This window comes from Hoplias malabaricus, chromosome 15 (assembly GCF_029633855.1).
Source record: "Hoplias malabaricus isolate fHopMal1 chromosome 15, fHopMal1.hap1, whole genome shotgun sequence".
NCBI lineage: Eukaryota > Metazoa > Chordata > Actinopteri > Characiformes > Erythrinidae > Hoplias > Hoplias malabaricus.
Window position 1 is genome coordinate 14711748 of NC_089814.1, and position 20177 is coordinate 14731924.

Consider the following 20177-nt stretch of genomic DNA (forward strand, 5'->3'; position numbering starts at 1 on the left):
GAGTGTGAATGGCCTGTCCGTATAGTTAATAGACTTAAAGTAGGTTAAAATATATGTTTATTATAATTGCAGTATTACTAGTTCTACAGTGGAGGTCCTTGTAATCATTGTATTACTAGTGTCTGTGGCGTATGTTGTTTGGGTGAAGCGCGTCCCCCTCTGGTCTTCTGCGTCATTATCGTTGTGATGTCACGTGCCGTGGATCAGAGGGGCTCGAGCGATTAAACGTACAACAGTGACGCCGCTCCGGAGGGAAGAGGTATGCAAACTGTACCCGTGTTTTCCGTAAATTGCGGGTGAACGGACGGATTAAAAAAAATCCTGGAAAGGGCACTTCTACGGACCAAGGGTTCAAAAGTGGGCTGTTGTTGCTGTATTTCGTAACCATGAAGTTGTTTAACTTCTTGCTGAAAGATGTCACACCCAAAATAGAGTATTACTCACGCTTCTCGCCCTCGCCGATGTCCATCAAACAGTTTCTGGATTTCGGTGAGTGTTCGGTTATCGGCAAGTTTACTTTAGACGGAGTTCGCTAGGTTCCAGGAGAAGGGCATATTGCGACAGTATACTGGCAATACTCCAGTAAACATCGGTTTAATAGCCGCTCGAGAGCCTTATTACTCTTCAGGCGAATCATTACAGTTCAGTTCATTTTTCAGTTCAGATTTTTTCATCCTAGGCAACGGAGTTATACAGGTGAGAACATGTCAGACACTGTGGGGTAAAGTGAAAGTTAAAGGCACAGATATGTACAATTCTGCACAACATAAATATGCTTATCAGGATTTGTCAAAAGCAGAAACATTACAGAATTACAGAAATTACAGAAACATTATTATTATTATTATTATTATAGGAAAGTAAAAAAATGTGGATAATTTAACAGTTTAGATATACTTAACCCCCTTGTGTTTAAAACCCCAGATGTGCAGATTGTTCATGAAAAAAACAACAAACAAACAAACAAACAAATCAAAAAACATTTTATTCAGTGCATTTGCACTTTTGTTTCAGTGCATAGATGGCAAATACTGTGAAATAAAATGACCCATTAATTTTTGTGGGCTTCCTACATCAGAACATATGAGATAAAACAAGCCCTTTAGATTTTGCTTTGCTTATTATATAACTTTACTTCCACATTGTCAACCACTTTTCACAAAACAACACAACAAACCTGCATGCACACTGTAAACACAAACTGGAATCAGTCTCTCTGTGAGCGACTGCAGGGGCATATCGAGAGCCACTTTGCATGGCTCCACCCGTTTACCCCCATTGGTTGTGTCAGGAACTGTGGCAAACCACACATTTTGTTTAGTAATTTTATATTTTATATATATTTATGTAATAATTTTGGACTTTTGAGAAAACTAAATAAATGATCAGTTTACATTTTGGTAGCTAGTTCGCTATCTACATTCTGTATATAATAACGGAATAACCTTTATTGTTATAACGAGTAATTCTTACGTTTTGAACAGTGTTGAAGAAAGTCTGTAGTGTAGTTTTGACACACTATCTTTTAGGTCCTCACTTCAGGAGATCTTGGTAGATCAGTCATCTAAACATAGTAAAGTATTTGCTGATATCAACATTCATTGGTTGGCGCGCTTTCTTGGCAAAGTCATTTGACCCTGACCTTTGAGGGAAAGCTCAGTGGCAGCAGTAAAGGGAACAGCAGCACAAAAATATTCACAAACAGAGCCATGTATTGACTCACACACTGAGAATGTTTATTATTGAGAGAAGTACTGCACTTATGATCTCTATCTTTTGTTCAGGTAGAGAGAATGCATGTGAGAAGACTTCCTACATGTTCCTGAGGAAAGAATTGCCTGTTCGATTGGCCAATACCATGAGAGAAGTTACTTTGTTGCCTGGCAACCTGCTAAATCAGCCATCTGTCCAGTTGGTCCAGAGCTGGTGAGGGGGCGGGGCTCAATGAGGGCGGGGTGGTGATGAATGTTAGCTCAGTGGTGAGTACAGTAGCAAATAAACTTCAGATGAATTCCGTACGGCTGTGTCTGGCACCATTTATGTCAGTGCCATCCTTGAGTCAGGAGTGGCCTTGCTTACCCTGATTAAAAAGGCTTGCTTATATTGTGCATGTTCTTGCTAAGTAGTATGAAGCATATTTTACACCAGTGTTTTAAGTTGGGTTCCTGAGGAACTACAATGTTTGTTTTATTGCAACTCCAAGTATGCCAGGTATTCAGTGGTCCTTGGTACAGGTTCCAAACTATAAATTGTTTGGCACTGCAAACTGGGTGTTGATCTGATTCTTGATGGCTGGATGGTGAAACACATTCTGAAGTCACAGTCATGCTGTTAATGACTTTACCAAAACAGAGACCAAAAGGAACATCAAAGCAGCATGCTATTTTTCCTTTATTCAATACCTACAGTAAAACCTTGAGTGTTGGCTTATTCTTCTTATTATATTAAAATGTATAAAACAAATGCATTTCAACTGAACCAAGCTAAAAATCTAAAAGTTGGCTATCAAACCCAGGCTTAAAACCTAACATAACGGAAATATTTTTGCATAACCTGCAGCCCAGCACAGAAATATGGGGTGGGACAATGCACCATTCTACACCAATAAATCATCATGACTCCTAAACCCCTTTTCCCCATCAGTGATATCCAATACAGAATATTCTGCTAATATTGAGCTGCTCTAATTTGCTTCAAGAGGCAAGGCTTGACAATGTGTAGTGTGTTAGCGCTCACCCTCTGATTGCTCAATAGCTATTATGTGAAGGGGAGAGCTTAGTAATGGTTAGGAACTGACAGTAAAGGACATGTTCTCCAACTAGGAATGATCAAAGACACAGACAAATATTTTTACTTGTGAAAAACAAAGAAAATTATTTGCTTTTTACAAACCTACTAGAGAAACATCTTCAACAGAACAGTAGGACCAAAGATAAGGCAGAACATTTTCTTATCGTATGAGATGCCGTTGAGCTGCTCATTTACTTATTAAAACATTGTAGCAGTACATTCAATTACTTGCATTATGTCCTAAAAACAGTCATTTTAAACATATAAGTCCATGTCTACTTTGTTTTCTCAGGTACAGTCAAAGCTTTGAGGAGCTGCTAGAATATGAGAATCGAAGTCCGGAGGATCCTCGTACCCTCAATGAGTGAGTTATATATACTATAAGAGGTCTAAAGTAAAAAGTAAGCAATGAAGGTTAAGTATCAGAACTCATAATAGTTGAACAAAATGTCAGAAGTGGTGTTAAAATGTATACCCAATGAGGTTTAATAAAAAAATATTTTTATGCAATTTCAAGATTGATAACTTTATATTCTTAGTATAAGAGCATAATACAGTAGATATCATTGGGGTTCTCAGAAGTTTATGTATTCCATTATACCCCTTTATGTTCTATACACTCATTCAGTTTCCTAGATGTTCTTATCCAGATTCGGAACAGACACAATGATGTGGTTCCCACAATGGCTCAGGGCGTGATTGAGTACAAAGAGAAGTTTGGCTTTGACCCCTTTATCAGCAGCAATGTGCAGTATTTCCTGGATCGCTTCTATACCAGCCGCATCTCTTTTCGTATGCTCATCAACCAACACAGTGAGTGTATTTATATGTGAGAGGTAGTAGCTTGCAGACTGGTTCAGTGGAATGGAATGAACTGCAAATAAAAGGGATTTGGACATCTAGCATATCTGCATATCAGAAAATATGCACAATTTAACCATGAGAGTCATTCAAAGTGATTTAATGTAAAATGCTGTATTCTAGAGAAGCATAAAATGTCAGAGTTTTTCACAGTAGTGGCAAAAGGAAACAGGTATTCTGACCTCACAGAAAATCACAAAACTGCTGCCTCATGCATAAGGCATTTTAGAAAGTTTAGGAGACTTATTATAATTTTGTTTTTATTTTGTTATCAATGCCTGGCAAAGGGGCACAAATGCAAATTTCTTTTAAACAAAATAGTACCCAAATAATTTCTTCCATAATTAGCAATAAGACATGAAAACTGATCTAATTTCACTATTGGTTTTGAGGACTAGTAAAAATAAAAAAAAAAAGGTTTATATTTTTTGTTGTAGTCCTCTTATTTACTGCTTATATATATATATATATATATAAAATGCAATATGGACCCTTACAATGTTTCAGATAGATCTAAAAGTGCTAATTGTTTAATATTTTTATGTTGTAGCTCTCCTGTTTGGTGATGGCATCAACCCTGCACATCCAAAACACATTGGGGGCATTGACCCAACCTGCAATGTAGTTGAGGTGGTGAGAGGTATGAGTTTGTGCTAATCAAACCCTTATTTTAGGATTCTTGTTGTTATTCTAATGTTAAGTATGTTTTATTATTAAACAAAGTTGAACACGTTATATTTCATCTTATTCTAATACAGACTTTTCTGCTAATATCGAGCTGCTCTAATTTGCTTCAAGAGCCAAGGCTTGACAATGTGTAGTGTTTTAGCTCTCACCCTCTGATTGCTCAATAGGGATTATGTGAAAGGGGAGAGCTTAGTAATGTTTAGGAACTGACCATAATAATATTAATCTTCTTTGTAACTTAAAATCAATAATGGGTATTGACTGAATATATACAATCCTCACTGCGTATATCAATGTGCTATGAATAAACTTTATGCACTAGATGTCTGTAAATATTTGGTTAACATTAGTGATAGCAGATATTGCAGATGTTCAACATCATGGTGTAACTTGTTCAGTGGCTGCATGCTGTGAAACCAATCCACTGACATCCGTGACTGTCCTTCTTCATTCAGATGCATATGAGACAGCGAAGATGCTTTGTGAAGAGTATTACATGGTAGCACCTGAGCTTCACATCCAGGAATTCAACAGTGAGTCAGTCATTCTTTGGTGCTTGTATTACTGCATCAATAGTCTTTTAATCAAAAGTTAAAGCATGTCTTACAGCTGTTTTGTCTGATATCAATCTGTGCAGTTTCTTGTCTCTTCAGACAAGTAAATAACAAAGAGTAAACCTTTACCTACTTTAATTAACCTTTATTTAAATGCTTAAAATATGCCCTATGTCTTTCCCGGTCTTGTTTGCTGTCAATTGGATCCAATATTTTCTAGCCAAGAAGCCCAACAGGCCCATTCAGGTGGTCTATGTGCCATCACATTTGTTCCACATGCTCTTTGAGCTCTTCAAGGCAAGTGCACTCAGGTTACATGGTTTTGTCTCACTGTGTGTTTGTACAGGGACACTACCAGTGGTTCATAATACTGAATGTATTTATTTATTATTACAGAACTCTATGCGAGCTACAGTGGAGCTTCATGAGAACAGCCAAGAAGGACTGCCTCCTGTGAAGGCACTAGTCACTCTTGGAAAAGAAGATCTCTCCATAAAAGTAATTGATTTAGTTATTGTCAATCCCACTTAGTAGCTCCTTCTTCTTTCACTAGCACAACAACATTGCACAGTTCTGTGCAATTAGAGTAGAACATTAACAATGTTCTGTTATGTTAGAAATCAAATCTCATTATTACATATGGTGGGGATCAATTCAGAATATTTCTTAATGTATTACATTCTTCAAAATATCTCTCCTTACCTAAAGACCCATCAGTCATACTGGAGGACAGAAAATGCTTCTATTACATGATAGTTACATGACAGTAAGGATTTTGGACATAGTAAAATGAGTAAGTATTTAGTTTCAGTTTAGAGTGATGTTACTATATTATTATATAAGCTCCAATGTCTAATATGTGTGTCTTTATAGATTAGCGATCAGGGAGGTGGTGTTCCTTTGAGGAAGATTGACCGTCTCTTCAACTACATGTACTCTACAGCCCCCACGCCAAAACTAAATTCCTCTAAGATGGCTCCACCACTGGTAATCACACACCAAACAGTGCAGTGCAAAGTTTAAACAATGTAAAACTGTTTTTGTTTAGTTTTCTAAAATGTCTCCTAAATAACTTTGAGGACTAGAACATTTTAGTTCTAAGTTGTTTTTTGAACTAGATTAGTATATTGTAAGATTCAGAAAAACAGTGACTGTGGATGTATCCATACAATTTGGAATGTTCTTTATCTTAGATTTTCCTCAAAATAATTTTGCGATTTTCTCAAACTATACTGGAGCATTGCTGAGAACTAACATTCATGACTATCATAAACAATCACCTACACTTTACCAGTGCACTGAGCTAGTGTCCCTTTACATTATTCCTTGGACACTGGGATTTGCAACTCCTCAGTATCATAACATTATTTTACTGTGTGTGTGTGTGTGTGTGTGTGTGTGTTTGTGTGTGTGTGGGTGTGGGTGGGTGTGTGTGTGTTTACATATGATGAAATGATAACAGTCTGTTTCTCGCAGGCTGGTTTTGGTTATGGTTTGCCAATCTCCAGACTGTATGCACGGTACTTCCAGGGAGACCTGAACCTTTATTCTTTGGAAGGTGTAGGAACTCATGCAATCATCTATCTAAAGGTATGACCATTTCATCTTCAAATAAGTAAAGATGCATAATGTATTATTAATATGTTGCTAATATTCTTTATGTTTGAAACAATTTACTTTCAATGGTGAAATATAAGGATTTTAGTATAACAAATATCTATGGAATACAGGAGGGTCTATGGGGGAATGTTGTTTGAGGGAATTATACGTAATTTGTGTTTGCAAGTTTTCTTAATGTTTTACAAGTCACTGTTTTGTTTTCTTCAATTTTGTGAATGTTTTTAATTTGAATGTAGGTTTTCCCAATTCATTCACAAATTTAAAAATTGTTCTCCTGTTTCTTAAAAACACACACATGCTTATAGTAAGTGCTTTATTGGATAATAGGTAGAGATGAAATGATTTTTTATATTTTTATTTGTGTTTGCATTATAAATATTGAATCTAGAACAATTCAGGATTCCTATGCAGATAACTATTTTATGAAACAACTAATACCTGTAATTATCATCCTGATTTGTGAATTTGCAACGTTATCATTCATTCATTTTCTGTAATCCTCACTGATTTATCAAAGGTTTCACACTACATATAGGATATTTCAAGTTGCATATAACATTTATTTATCTTGTGTGCACAAATTGAAATAAATCTGCAGTTAATATAAAACATGCATTTGAAGACTGAATGTTTTTGGGAAATAGTTTTTATTTTTACCAACTGCCACTCCTGGCCTCTGTGGAAATTATAGGAGATATTAAAGTTTTAAACCTCTAGGAGCCCAGAAAGATTGCACCATTCTAAACAAAACTGATAAATTAAAACAATGTTCGTAACTTGTCCCCAGGCACTATCCAGTGAGTCTTTTGAGCGTCTTCCAGTTTTCAACAAGTCAGTGTGGAGACACTATCAGTTGGGGCCAGAGGCTGATGACTGGAGCAACCCCAGCAGTGACCCACGGGATGCGTCCACATTCAAAGTAAACACGTGATCTAAACTATTCTCTTTTAGAGTTGCTTCACATTTGTTGAAAACAGAGTTGCACATGCCTTTTGTAAGAGACACGTTATTGCATCAAATGCTAGGTCGAACCAAAGCACTTCTTCCCCAAAAGTTCACTTAACAGCTTTGCTTTATAATATTGAAGTGTGGTGGGATACACAATTTTTGCTGTTTAGGTGAAGGTCAGATAGAGTAGTTAGTGATATCTTTTTATCTGTTATCTTTTTATTTTTCACATGCAATTTATTGTATATTTCAAGTGAATATAGAAAAAGGAATCACTGTGGTGCCAAAGGCAGCTGCTTACTTTATAAATGAAAATCCTATTTTTAATGTTTCTTTCAGGTATTACAGAATTTTGCTTTATATTAAACACGCAGATTTAGTAGATTGCACTACACTCCAAGGCACAAAATGGGCCAAGCACCAAATGGACAGAACATTTTTAATGTTCTTAACAGCAATTCATTAAACAAATAGAGTACATTAGAATGAGATAGGTTTGGGCCATATAACAATAATTCGGTATACCATGGTATTTTAAAGCGTTGATGGTATCTCAAAATGAGGATGGCATTTCAAAATTATGATGTGTCTGGTGTGTCAGATTTCTGTTCTGTATAGCTCATGTTAAATACAAGGCAAATTGAGGTAATTCATGTAGATTTAAGAGCGTCACCGGGAGGGGCAGAGAGACAAAAGAAAAGTAGTCCACTGTAGTTCTGGGTTTGGTGCTAAGTTAAGTAGGCTTAAAAGTGAGAGGAAGGAAGCTGAAAATAGACAAAACACTCCAAGACACTTCACTTGATTTGTGCTGACAGCTATGAGGCTGTACGCTGTAAATGTGTGTGGCTTGAGCCTCAGTTTACTGGAACACATGTGCTGTGTTGTGCTAAACCACAAGTGTCTGTTAGCTTATTTATCTAAGCTTAGCTGGCCAGCTACGCTTCTAAATGGGCTGTCTAATTTAGCATATATTCTAACTTCTGTGTTCCTTCAGCACCAGAAGCTGGACTTTGTTCTCTTAAGACAGTTTTTTCATCAACATGTGTCAGAATGAAAACAAAAAAAGTGTATGTCACCAATTCCTAGTTGGTTATATGTTTTATATTTTGATTAAATCTTGGGGATAAATTTGCAGACATCCATTTCCAGAGGGAAGAGTCAGGGCTTTTTTGCCAGGGGTATTGTACTGTTACTGCACTGAACTCAGTTACAAAATACAATGCAAGCTTCTTTTGTAAGCAAATCTTTGCAGGCCTAGAGGAATTTCAGAGTAATATTCTGACATGCAGTCACTATGCCCAGTATTGCCATCATGTCGTCATTTTTCCTAGTACTTAATTGCAGATTTAGGTCAAAACATTTTTATATATTCATGGTCATGTCAGAATAATGACCCTGAATACTGGGAATAATTCTGAGCATAGGATTGAAGACTGCTGATGATACATATGGAAAGGCAATTGGCAGTAGACATAAGAGTGGAAGCTAAGTTTGGACAATATGATGAATTATCAGTCACTATACATTTTTGTCTATATGCTTGATAACCTTTTCATTCCTTAATTTTCTGTAACCGCTTATCCAGTTCAGGGTCACTGTGGTTCCGGAGCCTATCACTGGGCAGGAACACACCCTGGAGGGGGTGCCAATCCATCACAGGGCGACACACACCCACACATTCACTCACACCTAGAGACATTTTAGAGTCCTATCAGCACACATACTAAGGTGTGTTTTTGGACTGTGGGAGGAAACAGGCGCCATGTGACTGCGATACTACCTGCAGCACCACCATGTCACCCTTGCTTGATATCATCACAACTTAAATAACTTGGACAAACCGCAAAGATATAACTAAATGTATTAAAAAACATTCTCTGTGATATGTATTTTGCCATGTAACACAGCACTAATTTATGAGCTATATATTCACTCATTTTTTATCTAAGTGCATGATTTTTTTTAAAACAAAATATAATTCCAAGTTTGAAAGTCCAAATGGCTTCACTCTATCTGGATGTGTAAGATGGCTGCCTTTCTCCCCTGTCAGTTGACTCATGTTTGCCAATGCTGGTGACTGTTAGCGTAACAGATCTGGGAATGTAGTGTTTCCTTTAAGTGCATTAAGCTTTTAAGTTGTGTTGTGTTGTTGGAAGCATTTCTAAAATATGCAATGGCTTACTTGACATATCTCAGAGGAATATATGCTTGTCTCACCCTCCCAAGTTGGTAGCATTTTCATTCATTCATTATCTGTAACCGCTTATCCAGTTCAGTGTGTGGGTCCAGAGCCTACCTGGAATCATTGGGCGCAAGGCAGGAATACACCCTGGAGGGGGCACCAGTCCTTCACAGGGCAACACAGACACACACATTCACTTGAGTCACCAATCACCAATATCTACCAACGTGTGTTTTTGGACTGTGGGAGGAAACCGGAGCACCCGGAGGAAACCCACGCAGACACAGGGAGAACACACCAACTCCTCACAGACAGTCACCCGGAGTGGGAATCGAACCCACAACCTCCAGGTCCCTGGAGCTGTGTGACTGCGACACTACCTGCTGCGCCACCGTGCCGCCCCTGGTAGCATTTTGTGATTTGTGAACTAATTCATTAAGGAGATTAGAAAATTTTACTTGCTAAGTATCACAGCCTGGTCTCAAGGTGAATTTGTACATATTTTATTTAAAAACACCATTGCAATGATTTATACAATGTTTATGAATATAATTCACAATTCATGCATTAACAGGTTTAATTTGTATATCCACAGAATATGAAAATCACACTTAACCCCCAAGAATTGTTGAAAGAGCTAGTTAATGTTTGTGGATAAGGAAAGCACAGAAAAATTGAGGAAGTGCATGACCATACAGGTGGAGTGGCTGAGGTGTTTGGTTTTTTTAGGTGCATGGAGGACTGGTCCCTCCATGTGTGGTGTGCTGTGACATTATTATTATTATTATTATTATATTTATAGGGAATCTTTAGCATATGTTAGAGATGAGACTGGTGATTTATCACATGAAACTCACATGGAGAGGTGTGAGTGAATGTATTGTCCTGTGAAAGACTGGCACCCCATCCAAGGTGTGGTCCCGCCTTGCACCCAATGATTTCGGGTAGGCTTCGAACCCACCGCGACCCTGAACTGTATAGGCTGTTACAGACAATGAATGAATGAAAGTGATAGTTTGCACACTCCAGCCTTCTGGAGGTGTCATGGGCTTATTTAAATGAAACACAGATGAAGGGAGTGCCTACCTGATGACCCCAGAGAAAAGAGGGTGATGTGGTTGTGGGTAGGAAGAGAGTAAATATAGAGGGAGTGAAATTGAAATATAAACCCATATACAGACTCTTAGGGTTGAGCTGAAAGTCTAGACAGTCTGAAAATAGAACAGCTGTACATAAGCTATCAAAAAGCACTTCAGAGTTTAATGTCCAGCTTCTTTAGCATGACCATGTGGTGTTCTAGAGTAAGGTCATATGGACAATATAGGTCATCATCACAATCGTTTTAAGCTTGGCTTAATCATTTTATATGCTGTGCCTGACATATATATTGTTGCTGTCCACTTAATAACACAAATCTCCCAAAATATCAACTTTATAGGAGAAGGGAAAACCTTCTTAACTTTCAATGTGAAGTCAATGTTAAAATATTTTATTCCAGCATTTCTATTGGTTCATTCATCACATTTACCAAAATGCGAAGAACATCTGATGTGTTCAAATGATATAGTAAAATAAAAATAAATGTTTTTAATTGGACAGCTACAATATATATATAAAACACTTTACAGGCCATGTATGTATTAGTGCAAACATTAATACTAGCAATATTGAAGATATATGATTATATATTTTTATAGGTAACTAGATGTGTTTATAGGATTTTGTAGTTAACATTTAAGGTTTGTTTACTGCTGTGAAGCTGTGTTTTCGAAAACTGATCTTTATTTTCATCATTCTAACACAGTTTTAACCCATTAATTGATGATACGTTTGGAGAATGAACAACCTTAATGGTATTGGAGAACCACAGCTGTAAATGTAATCTGTTTTAAAGGGGCCTTAAGAAAAATAAAAACGAGTTCATAAACAGTGGAGCTTGAATATGTTTTTCATTCTAAAACAATTAAGATGAAAGGTATTGTGAATGGCTTGTAGTTAAAGGGGTTGTGTTTTATTTTTAAAAACACACAATTACAAACATTGGGGCTCTTACTTGACAGAATCTATAAATAGAAATATCCATTAATAAATACCATTTGCATTAATGTATTCAGATGTAGAGTCAGTGTAATGTCATCTACTACTCAGTGCTTTAGGTTCTAAACAATAAGTGAAAATAAGTGGAATGCAAAAAACGGTAATGTGAGTGTGACAGTGTTTTTTTTAAATAGTGCTTTTATAGTGCATGTATAACCTTATTTGCACCCTCATTTTGCCTTTCTAATGAATGGGCCAGTAGCAGTTGCTCACAGTTACTACTGATGTGAGTTTTCCCATGCTACAATATCATATATTTGGGGGTGATAAGGGTCTGTAAGATGTAGGAGAAGAGGAGCGCTCTCTGGTGGGGCTGCTGCTGGGGGAGCTGCGTGGAGACTGGTATGGAGACAGAGCCTGGAGCACACGACCACTCCTTTCTTGGATCATATGCTGCCAAAAGAACAGTTGACTATATTACAAAAGTGAAATAAAGTGGGTTTGCTTACACCCCTCATATTTAGCTAATTCAACTTCACAGTGCACTCAGTGTGGACCTTCAACCAAGCATGCACGACATGTTTAATCTCCACGTAAAAACATGAAATGAAATAGTATGCTCTAAAAAAAGCTGCACATCAGACTAAGGTCACCTTGCACAATGGCATGACCTAGAGCAGGGGTGTCAAACCAGATCCACGGAGGGCCGTGTGGGTGCAGGTTTTCTTTCCAACCACACAGAAGCCACACCTCATTCCACCTGTTTTTAATCATTGGATCTAATCAATAGATCTTGACTTTCAGTAGTGTGGGGCTTTTGCGTGGTTGAAAAGAACACCTGCACCCACACGGCCCTCCGTGGATTTAGTTTGACACCCCTGACCTAGAGGACTATAAGTGCCCCATGCACTGGACACTGGATCATTGGAACTGCATTCTCTGGAATGATAGAGAATGGTGTTTCTGATTCAGAATAAACCATGCAACGTAAGTACCTCACTAATGCTGGTGTGGTTCAGTACATTTAAGACATAGCAACAATCAAAATCGAGTGGGAAGTCCTTCCAGAAGAGTAGGTGATAAAGTGTTTTTCTACGTGTACATTTGTAGAAGATAATTGGCTAACTTAATAATTACTAGACAAGTGAAATGTATGCACAGAAAAACTAAAGTTTTTTGGAATAGAACAGGACCTTAAGCATCTCTGACATAAATCACAATACGTTTGTGTTTACATTCATTTAAAACCCTCAAGAAGTGGAGCATTAACAAAAGCATAGATACAGGTGAGCATCATTTAGAATGCATCCGAACCCGTATAGGTAAACAGTCCAACAGTTATGTTCCATTTACACTCATTCCAGTAAATTCAGTGGGCAAGGTCCAGCATTTGCTTTGAATCAATCATCTCAGGCCTACCTAACTTTCATTGCAGTATCACTTCTGTAATACAGCTTACATTTTTACATTTTATAATTTTTTAAAAAATATACTTGAATACATTTTTCACTGAGGTAACAATATTTTTTGACAATAAATTTAAACTACTTGTCAGTCTCTATTTCTACAGAATAAAACTAGTTAATTCATAAATACATTTATAAATGGAATCAGTCAAAATACACTTCAGAATATCTTCTGGTTTAATTCTACTTATTTATTTTAATTCAGGACCAGAGTATGTATTCAGTGTCTAGGTCATCTCATTCTGTGGCACACTCACCCATGCTCCATCAGGGCCGAAAAGCTCCAGAAAGTTCCCAATAAACTCTCGAGATTTCTCCTCCCACTTGAAAATGAGATCCTGACTCTTCTCCTCTACACGATGCACTAAGTGTTTGGATTTCTCTTCCACTGTCTTCACTTTCTCTTTCATCTTATCCACCTGGTTCTGCAGACGATACTTGTTTTCCTGTCAACGTATAAAGTACACCCAAAACTCCTCACAGATCAAGACCTGAAGCAAGCATCAAATGCAGGACCCTGAGACCCTGGAGCTGTGAGTCTACTGTAGTGCCAGCATTCTGCTCCACTACACTCTTCAGAAAGTGATCTTTGAAGCAATGACAAAGGTCCAATAAAGAGCATGTCAATGGATCTTCAATGAATTCTTACGGTTCAAAATCATAATTAAAAATCAGCTTTAATAAATAAAAATATGATGATATAAAAAGTTTGTATGTTTGAAGAACTAAAGCCAAGAATTACAAAGGAGCATTTATTTTCTGAAGTGTATGTAAAAAGATTTCTTACATTGATAAAACCCACGTTCAGTTCCCGGGCTGTGTAGCCTCTCTGCAGGTTCCGTCTAACGTAGATGTCATAATCTTTGACTATACGTGTGATGAGGTCAGATGTGGAGATGCCATCTGTCCTCTGAGTGGCTACAAACATTCCTAATAGACACACCACCACAATGCCATCTATTTTATTCTTTATCTCTCAACAAAACTGATTAATTATCAGAAATTAGAAAGAATGCCAGATATTACGAAAATGGTGCAAAAATTGCAGGTGATAAATAAAAAGAACAAAACCTGACAAGGCTTGTTTCATGATCACTGTTTCTGTACAAAAGCTACGAGTGTTTTGCTTTAGGGCAAGTAGTATTTCTTTGTTTTAACTGTAAAGTCCTGGTATTTATTTTGTGCTTCTTCTACTGATCGAGAAGCTCTGAGTTTGATTTTCAGTGGCTCATTGGTCATCATTAACCTTCATTTCCTTTGTCTACAGAAATTACCTTTGCATTTTTGAAGACAGTAGTGTACACAATTTCATTCTCTAATTAAATTTTAAAACTATCAGGACAAAATTGTCATCATACATAATAATGTTTTTAAATTCAAATAGGGGCCATTTTGGTTACAAGCAGTGTTTTGTACAGATATATAATGGTATCATGATGCATTGTTAAACCCCTTTGTAAGTTACATTATCTGGTTCTGTGTAATGCAGTGTATGCCAGTACCTGCTGCTTTGATGTGTTTATAGACATCATCAGATCCAGCCGAAGTGTATGGGATATCATCATGCGCCACAAAGTCAATCTGGGTAAAAGAAAAGTGCACTCAGGCTAAGCCTTTTAAAAATTGTATCGCATAAAATTTCTTGAAGAAGGAGATATATGACAAATGGTAATAATGTAAAAAATACACAATAAAGTGATGCATATTATGAGAAATATGTACACTACAGACTCTATGTTTCTTCAGGAATTCAGGGGTGAGGCTCCAAGGTGCATTGCGGACCACTTCATCTACATAGCGGCAGTGGATGAGAGCCTCATAACGCTCAGCTTCTGTCATCACTGTGTAGCCTTTATACTTGTGTGTCAGCTCATCATTGCAAACTTAGATAAACAGAGGATTGAACTGACTTAGATAAGCAAGTATACAAGTTTGAGCATTTTAGGCCTGCTCTGAACTTTTTAATACATAGATGTATATATAGATGAACTAAGCATTTGTGTCTCACCTCCAACAATCAAGTAAGTGTTTGGGAACAGATTTTTGGCCTGCATTAGAGCTCGTGCATGGCCGGAGTGGAAGAGATCAAAGATTCCATCAGCATAGACCCTCACAGGCCGGTGAGCTGAACAAGTAGAAGAAAATTCATTAGAACCCTCACTTCCCCCATGGACACTTCAAAAATGTTCTTTTAAATGGTTCTCTGAACATTCATTCATTCATTCATTCATTGTCTGTAACCGCTTATCTAGTTCAGAGTCGCCAGTCCACCTACCACTGTGTGTGTTTTTGGACTGTAGTTGTAGACATTACAAAAAAGGGTGTAGATAAGAACAAAAACTGAGATACTGAACATCACAGTGGTCTAGGTGGCCTTAACATCAAGAGGTTGAAAACTGGGATAAAACCTAAACCAAAAAATGAACTAACATCGCACTAACATCGGTGTAACTTTCCTCCGTCTCTAGGATCTAAACTGATGCACATATTGTGTCAGTGGTGCAGTAACTTTACATGATGTGGAGGTTTTATATTTGAGGTTAAAATAGCAGTAAAAAACTGAATTAAAAACATACATACAGTAAAAGATTGCTTCAAAGATCTTCTACTTACATACATGTTTACCATCCATCACCTCAGACTCAGATTTCACTGCTTCTACAAAGACCATATATACCATAAAATAGTCTCAGTAGTAGAGTCTTACCAGGAGTGCCACGCCGGGCCTGGGCTAAAGTTAGCTTATCATGCAGAACATCACAATCAGAGCCTGAGGCTTTTGCGAAGACTGCTGGTTCCCTTAGAGTCTGCCAAAAAGATTTGACATGCATTTTATAAATTATATAAAACCAAACATAAAGCACCTGAACTTTGTCTACATTTTAGCACATATAGATCAAACACCAGCACCAGTGGTCTTATGATGGCAGTAAAAAACAGAGTGAATGATGGGGATGAACATTTTACAGAGTGAACTGATAAAACATTCAAGAACAGTGCAGTGAGAAACTTCCAGGACATCACCAGTGGGGTGAACCACTATAGATTGCCATCATTAATTAAGGTGAATGTAGACCGTCTTGAACAGGGTGAATGATGAGAACAGGAATAAGGAAGACAATCTTACTGACTCTAAAATTACACCTAAGTAAAAGCACCAACAGTTAGCATTTTATGAATCAGTGTGGTCTGGCCTCAAGTGTTCACCTTTCATATAGGGAGATATATAATGAGAGAGTGAGAGAGAGAGAGAGAGAAAGAGAGAGAGAGAGAGAGAGAGAAAGAACAGAAAGAGAGAGCAATTTGTGTCAAGCCACATGGGGCAGGCTTACACTGAGTTGAGTTTAAATGATTTTAAATGAGTTTGATCAGAGGAGGATGGGTCCCCTTTGTGAGTCTTGGTTCCTCCCAAGGTTTCTTCCTCCAGCCTCGAGGGAGTTTTTCCTTGCCACTGTCGCCTTCGGCTTGCTTGCATTGGGCTTTGATTTAAATGTTCTGTTTTGAAACTGTGAAGCTGCTTTGTGACAACGTCAGTTGTAAAAGGCGCTATACAAATAAATTTGATGATGATGATTGATGAAATGATAAATATCTGCCAAGAATAAAATGGAGATACCTGATGATTCAGTCACCTTCTGCCATAAAGATAGTCTCTCTAATCATGTTTCCTAGTTCCCTAGAGTTGCATAGTTTCACTACTGTCAGTCTCACCACACCTCAGGTATAGCTGATATGCTGGATCAGGTAAGTCAGGGCAGTATATGTAAAACTGCTCCAACGTTAAAACAAGCCCCAAGTTTAACCACAGAGACAACAAGCCTATGTTTCGTTTATGATCAACAATTTCTATCTGTGTTAAAGGTTAAAAAAAAGTACTTTATACACATATCCCCTAAAAAAATTCCGATTTTAAAAAATTGAAACAATCTGAGAAATCCAAATAAAAATATAAGTTTTCACAAAAGTAAACCATACCAGACATGTACCAGACACAAACTGAATACCATTCTTAAATTACTCAATATACTATTAGTTGACTAAATATATGTATTCAAATAACAAGTTTATTTCCAGAGTCTGAAGTAAGGCAGGCAAGCTGCCTGTTTTTTAAATCACTTATGTTCGTTCACCCAGTTCTTGTCCTATCTGGAATTAGATAAGAAACTGCAATAACAAATGCTCCACAGCCACGCAATAAATACACAGGAGATGTACATGTTAACTCTGTGATGTTGTCAGTGGCCTTTGGACCATCAGCTGGTCAGAAAAGCCAACAGAGGACATTCCACATGGCTCACATAAGATATGGATATTTTAAAGGTCAAAAAATATTAAATTAAAAAATAAAAAATCTCATTGTCAATATGGTCAATCTAGTTGACCTTTTACACTAGCCACATATAATGTTTCACAGCAATTTAGATGTCATTAGAATTAATAACTCATTAATAACAGTTAAACATATGTAAATGTCAGGCTTATTACTTAACATATTTCAGACTTACTGCCTGGACAGCGAGAAACAGGATGTGAGTGGTAAAGTTTGTAAAGTTATGAAGTTTTAAAATACATTTTCCTATATTTCCAAAAGCTTGTAAAACCTACTATTAATTCTGGTAAGATTAAGGCAAACATTGAGGAAAGACATCGAATTGTGCCTGCACAGTACAATCCGCATAGAAAAGCATTAAACAAAAAGGGGATTATTTGGAACAGCTGCATATCTACTGTCATTATGTGCAATGACAAGTTTCAGCTAAATAAGTATAAAGACCTCAGGCAAATGTCTATGAATGGGTGGAGTTGAATTTTGTGTAGTGAACTCCATCCACTGTTTTTGTGATGAATTTGAGCAGAGTTTGTGACCTAGAACTAATCATCCACCATCTCCTAAAGTTCTCATGGCTGAATGCCATTAACACTTCTGATTTCAGAAGAGATGCTGGATAATCATCAAATGACTAACTGGCCCTAGACTGTAAACAAAAGGTAAAGTAGAGATTATACATATAGTGTGAAGAATTACAATAAAACACTAGCACAGATTCATGGTGCTATAATGTCCCACTGTATGTTAAGTGTTCCAGCATATTTTCTTCTGACATAGGTGTGTAAACCAAAGGCATACACATACAAATATTACATAAGCACAATATTAAGTGCATGCCACTAAACCGCAACTGAACAAGACCATGTGTGTTGTTGGAATCAAGTAGGATGCGTAGCTCCATAGTATTGGAAATATTATATATATCTAGATTCCAATTGAACATACACACATTATGCACCATACATCAACATGAAATAGATAAATCTATATGGTTAGGCAACAATTTTATTATTAAAATTTAATATAAGCTTTTAATTTAATAGAAGTATTTGTACTGATAATGTTATTGTCTTAGCCCGAAGAGGCAAAAAAGTAAAGGACCAGTTTTAGTCTGGCAGATTTGTATATTTCAATTTATTTCTGCCAGTATTTATTTATATGGTGTGCACAACAGAGCTGAAAGTCATCGCAACTAGGGAAACAAACACTAACTTTGCAGGACTGAGAATGATTCACCACTCAAATAATACCAGTGAAGAACAGGGTAAAAGTGCACAAATAAAGAAGTGCTGAGTCAATCAGTACATGACTATATATATATATATATATAAAATCAACATGCCTAACCATGTCAGAAAAAAAATATTATAAAATTAGCACTAATATTTCTGTTATTCTGGAGAACACACAGTGTTTAAGGAGGCAACTTATGTACATAATGCATGAGAAGTCTAAACAAGACACATTTTAAAACGTAAATATATATATACGGCCGTGTTTAATGTGTGTTTACCTGCGCTGGAGGTGGTTTGCGGCGTGGTTGTGTCTGAGTACGGCTCCCGTGTCGTCTCCTGTTCACCATGACGGATGTTACAGTTTCTCCACTCAGAGAGCTCACAGAAGTACGTGATACGTTTTATATTAGTCACTGTAGAGAAGCCCCCGCCTAATGTGCGGTGATTGACTAAAAGCTCCCTACTATAACCCGATTATAAACTATTAACCAATCGACGCGCTAGAAAGTGGACACCATAAGCCAATCCCGAGGCAGGAGTTTCCTCAGCGCCGGGGGGTCTAACGGTCGCACGCATACAATTATATTCAAGCCGTTAAAAGTATAAGCCTTTTAATGAAATGTCATTCAAGGCATTGTTTCTGGGATCCTACAAAATGGCTTTAAATTAAAACAATATTTTCAGGACATCCTGACACATGACTTCATTTTGTTAATCAAGAAAATCTCATGGTCCCTGCTGAAAAACCTCCACAAACCTATAATGTTTTTACAAATATTTTTCTGATTCCAGCCAGTGTCAAATACTTTTGTTGTTTCACTTATTAACAATTTTGGTAGTAGAGTTCGTTCACAAGCTCAGCAAAGTCAAAGGAGTATATATGTTTATAAAAAAAAGACATTCGGATTGGTTTGAGAATCTTCTGTTTTTCTACAGCAATGTTGATACATGGAGTCAAGTTTACAACAAATATCACATTTTTTAACGGTCCAAAACAACCAGTGAAGGTGCATATTTTCTAAGGAGTTCCTTTGACCTTTAATTTATTATTATTTTCCGATTCCCAGCCAACACAACCATATGGGTAGATGAGCTGTGTTAATGTTTGGCCCAAAATATGGATAACCACCAGGGTCAGTGATCGTAAACACAGGTCCAGTGTGGGCTTAACACCCCACTATGTGACATATATATAGAGTTTTACTGGCCTGCCCACATTTATCTTATACAGTAATTGCTCGACAATTTAAGGTGGAATGTTATGTTAAATATAAAAGTTCACTCTGTAATGTTGGCAGCTTTTAAGGTAAATTGGAATAGAAGAAGCTCATTTCAGTTTCATTACAAATACTAAGAGCCCCACCTTGTGGAGTTTGGGTAGTTCTCCGTGTCTGTACATTAATTAGTAGGTAAACTGGCTTAAAAAGGTGACTATAAGTGTGAGTGAATAGGTGTGTGGTTCCCTTT

The 20177-nt window shown here is 37.1% G+C and overlaps 2 protein-coding genes across 3 annotated transcripts; one reads left to right on the forward strand and one right to left on the reverse strand.

Annotated features, from left to right (window-relative positions):
• Positions 1-275: 275 nt before the first annotated feature.
• Positions 276-8918, forward strand: pdk3b (pyruvate dehydrogenase kinase, isozyme 3b). The gene is made up of 11 exons (XM_066645586.1): positions 276-489; positions 1785-1926; positions 3083-3154; positions 3419-3603; positions 4202-4291; positions 4794-4871; positions 5113-5189; positions 5289-5390; positions 5766-5879; positions 6369-6482; positions 7300-8918. The coding sequence occupies exons 1-11, from the start codon at positions 387-389 to the stop codon at positions 7441-7443; spliced, it is 1221 nt and encodes a 406-aa protein (XP_066501683.1). The 5' UTR covers positions 276-386; the 3' UTR covers positions 7444-8918.
• Positions 8919-10320: 1402 nt separating this feature from the next.
• Positions 10321-19124, reverse strand: pcyt1bb (phosphate cytidylyltransferase 1B, choline b). Of its 2 annotated transcripts, none has more exons than XM_066645584.1 (8): positions 18989-19124; positions 15853-15952; positions 15154-15270; positions 14868-15028; positions 14648-14726; positions 13933-14075; positions 13403-13591; positions 10321-12132 (listed from the first exon to the last, which is right to left on the reverse strand). In XM_066645584.1, the coding sequence occupies exons 1-8, from the start codon at positions 19055-19057 to the stop codon at positions 11989-11991; spliced, it is 1002 nt and encodes a 333-aa protein (XP_066501681.1). In that variant the 5' UTR covers positions 19058-19124; the 3' UTR covers positions 10321-11988. The 2 variants fall into 2 exon arrangements, with proteins under 2 accessions (XP_066501681.1, XP_066501682.1); XM_066645585.1 differs by having other exon boundaries at positions 11615-12132; positions 14877-15028.
• Between the last annotated feature and the right edge of the window lie 1053 nt (positions 19125-20177).

What these genes read in the sequence shown, in the direction of transcription:
- pdk3b (XM_066645586.1), top strand. Translation starts at nt 387, where the DNA reads ATGAAGTTGTTTAACTTCTTGCTGAAAGATGTCACACCCAAAATAGAG. An exon ending in TATGCTCATCAACCAACACA is followed by an intron (nt 3,604 to 4,201) that starts GTGAGTGTATTT and finishes TTTATGTTGTAG; the next exon opens with CTCTCCTGTTTGGTGATGGC. An exon ending in ATGCAATCATCTATCTAAAG is followed by an intron (nt 6,483 to 7,299) that starts GTATGACCATTT and finishes ACTTGTCCCCAG; the next exon opens with GCACTATCCAGTGAGTCTTT.
- pcyt1bb (XM_066645584.1), bottom strand. Translation starts at nt 19,057, where the DNA reads ATGGTGAACAGGAGACGACACGGGAGCCGTACTCAGACACAACCACGC. An exon ending in GCAAACCACCTCCAGCGCAG is followed by an intron (nt 15,953 to 18,988) that starts GTAAACACACAT and finishes TCTTTTTGGCAG; the next exon opens with ACTCTAAGGGAACCAGCAGT. An exon ending in TCGGCCCTGATGGAGCATGG is followed by an intron (nt 12,133 to 13,402) that starts GTGAGTGTGCCA and finishes TTCTTTTGGCAG; the next exon opens with CATATGATCCAAGAAAGGAG.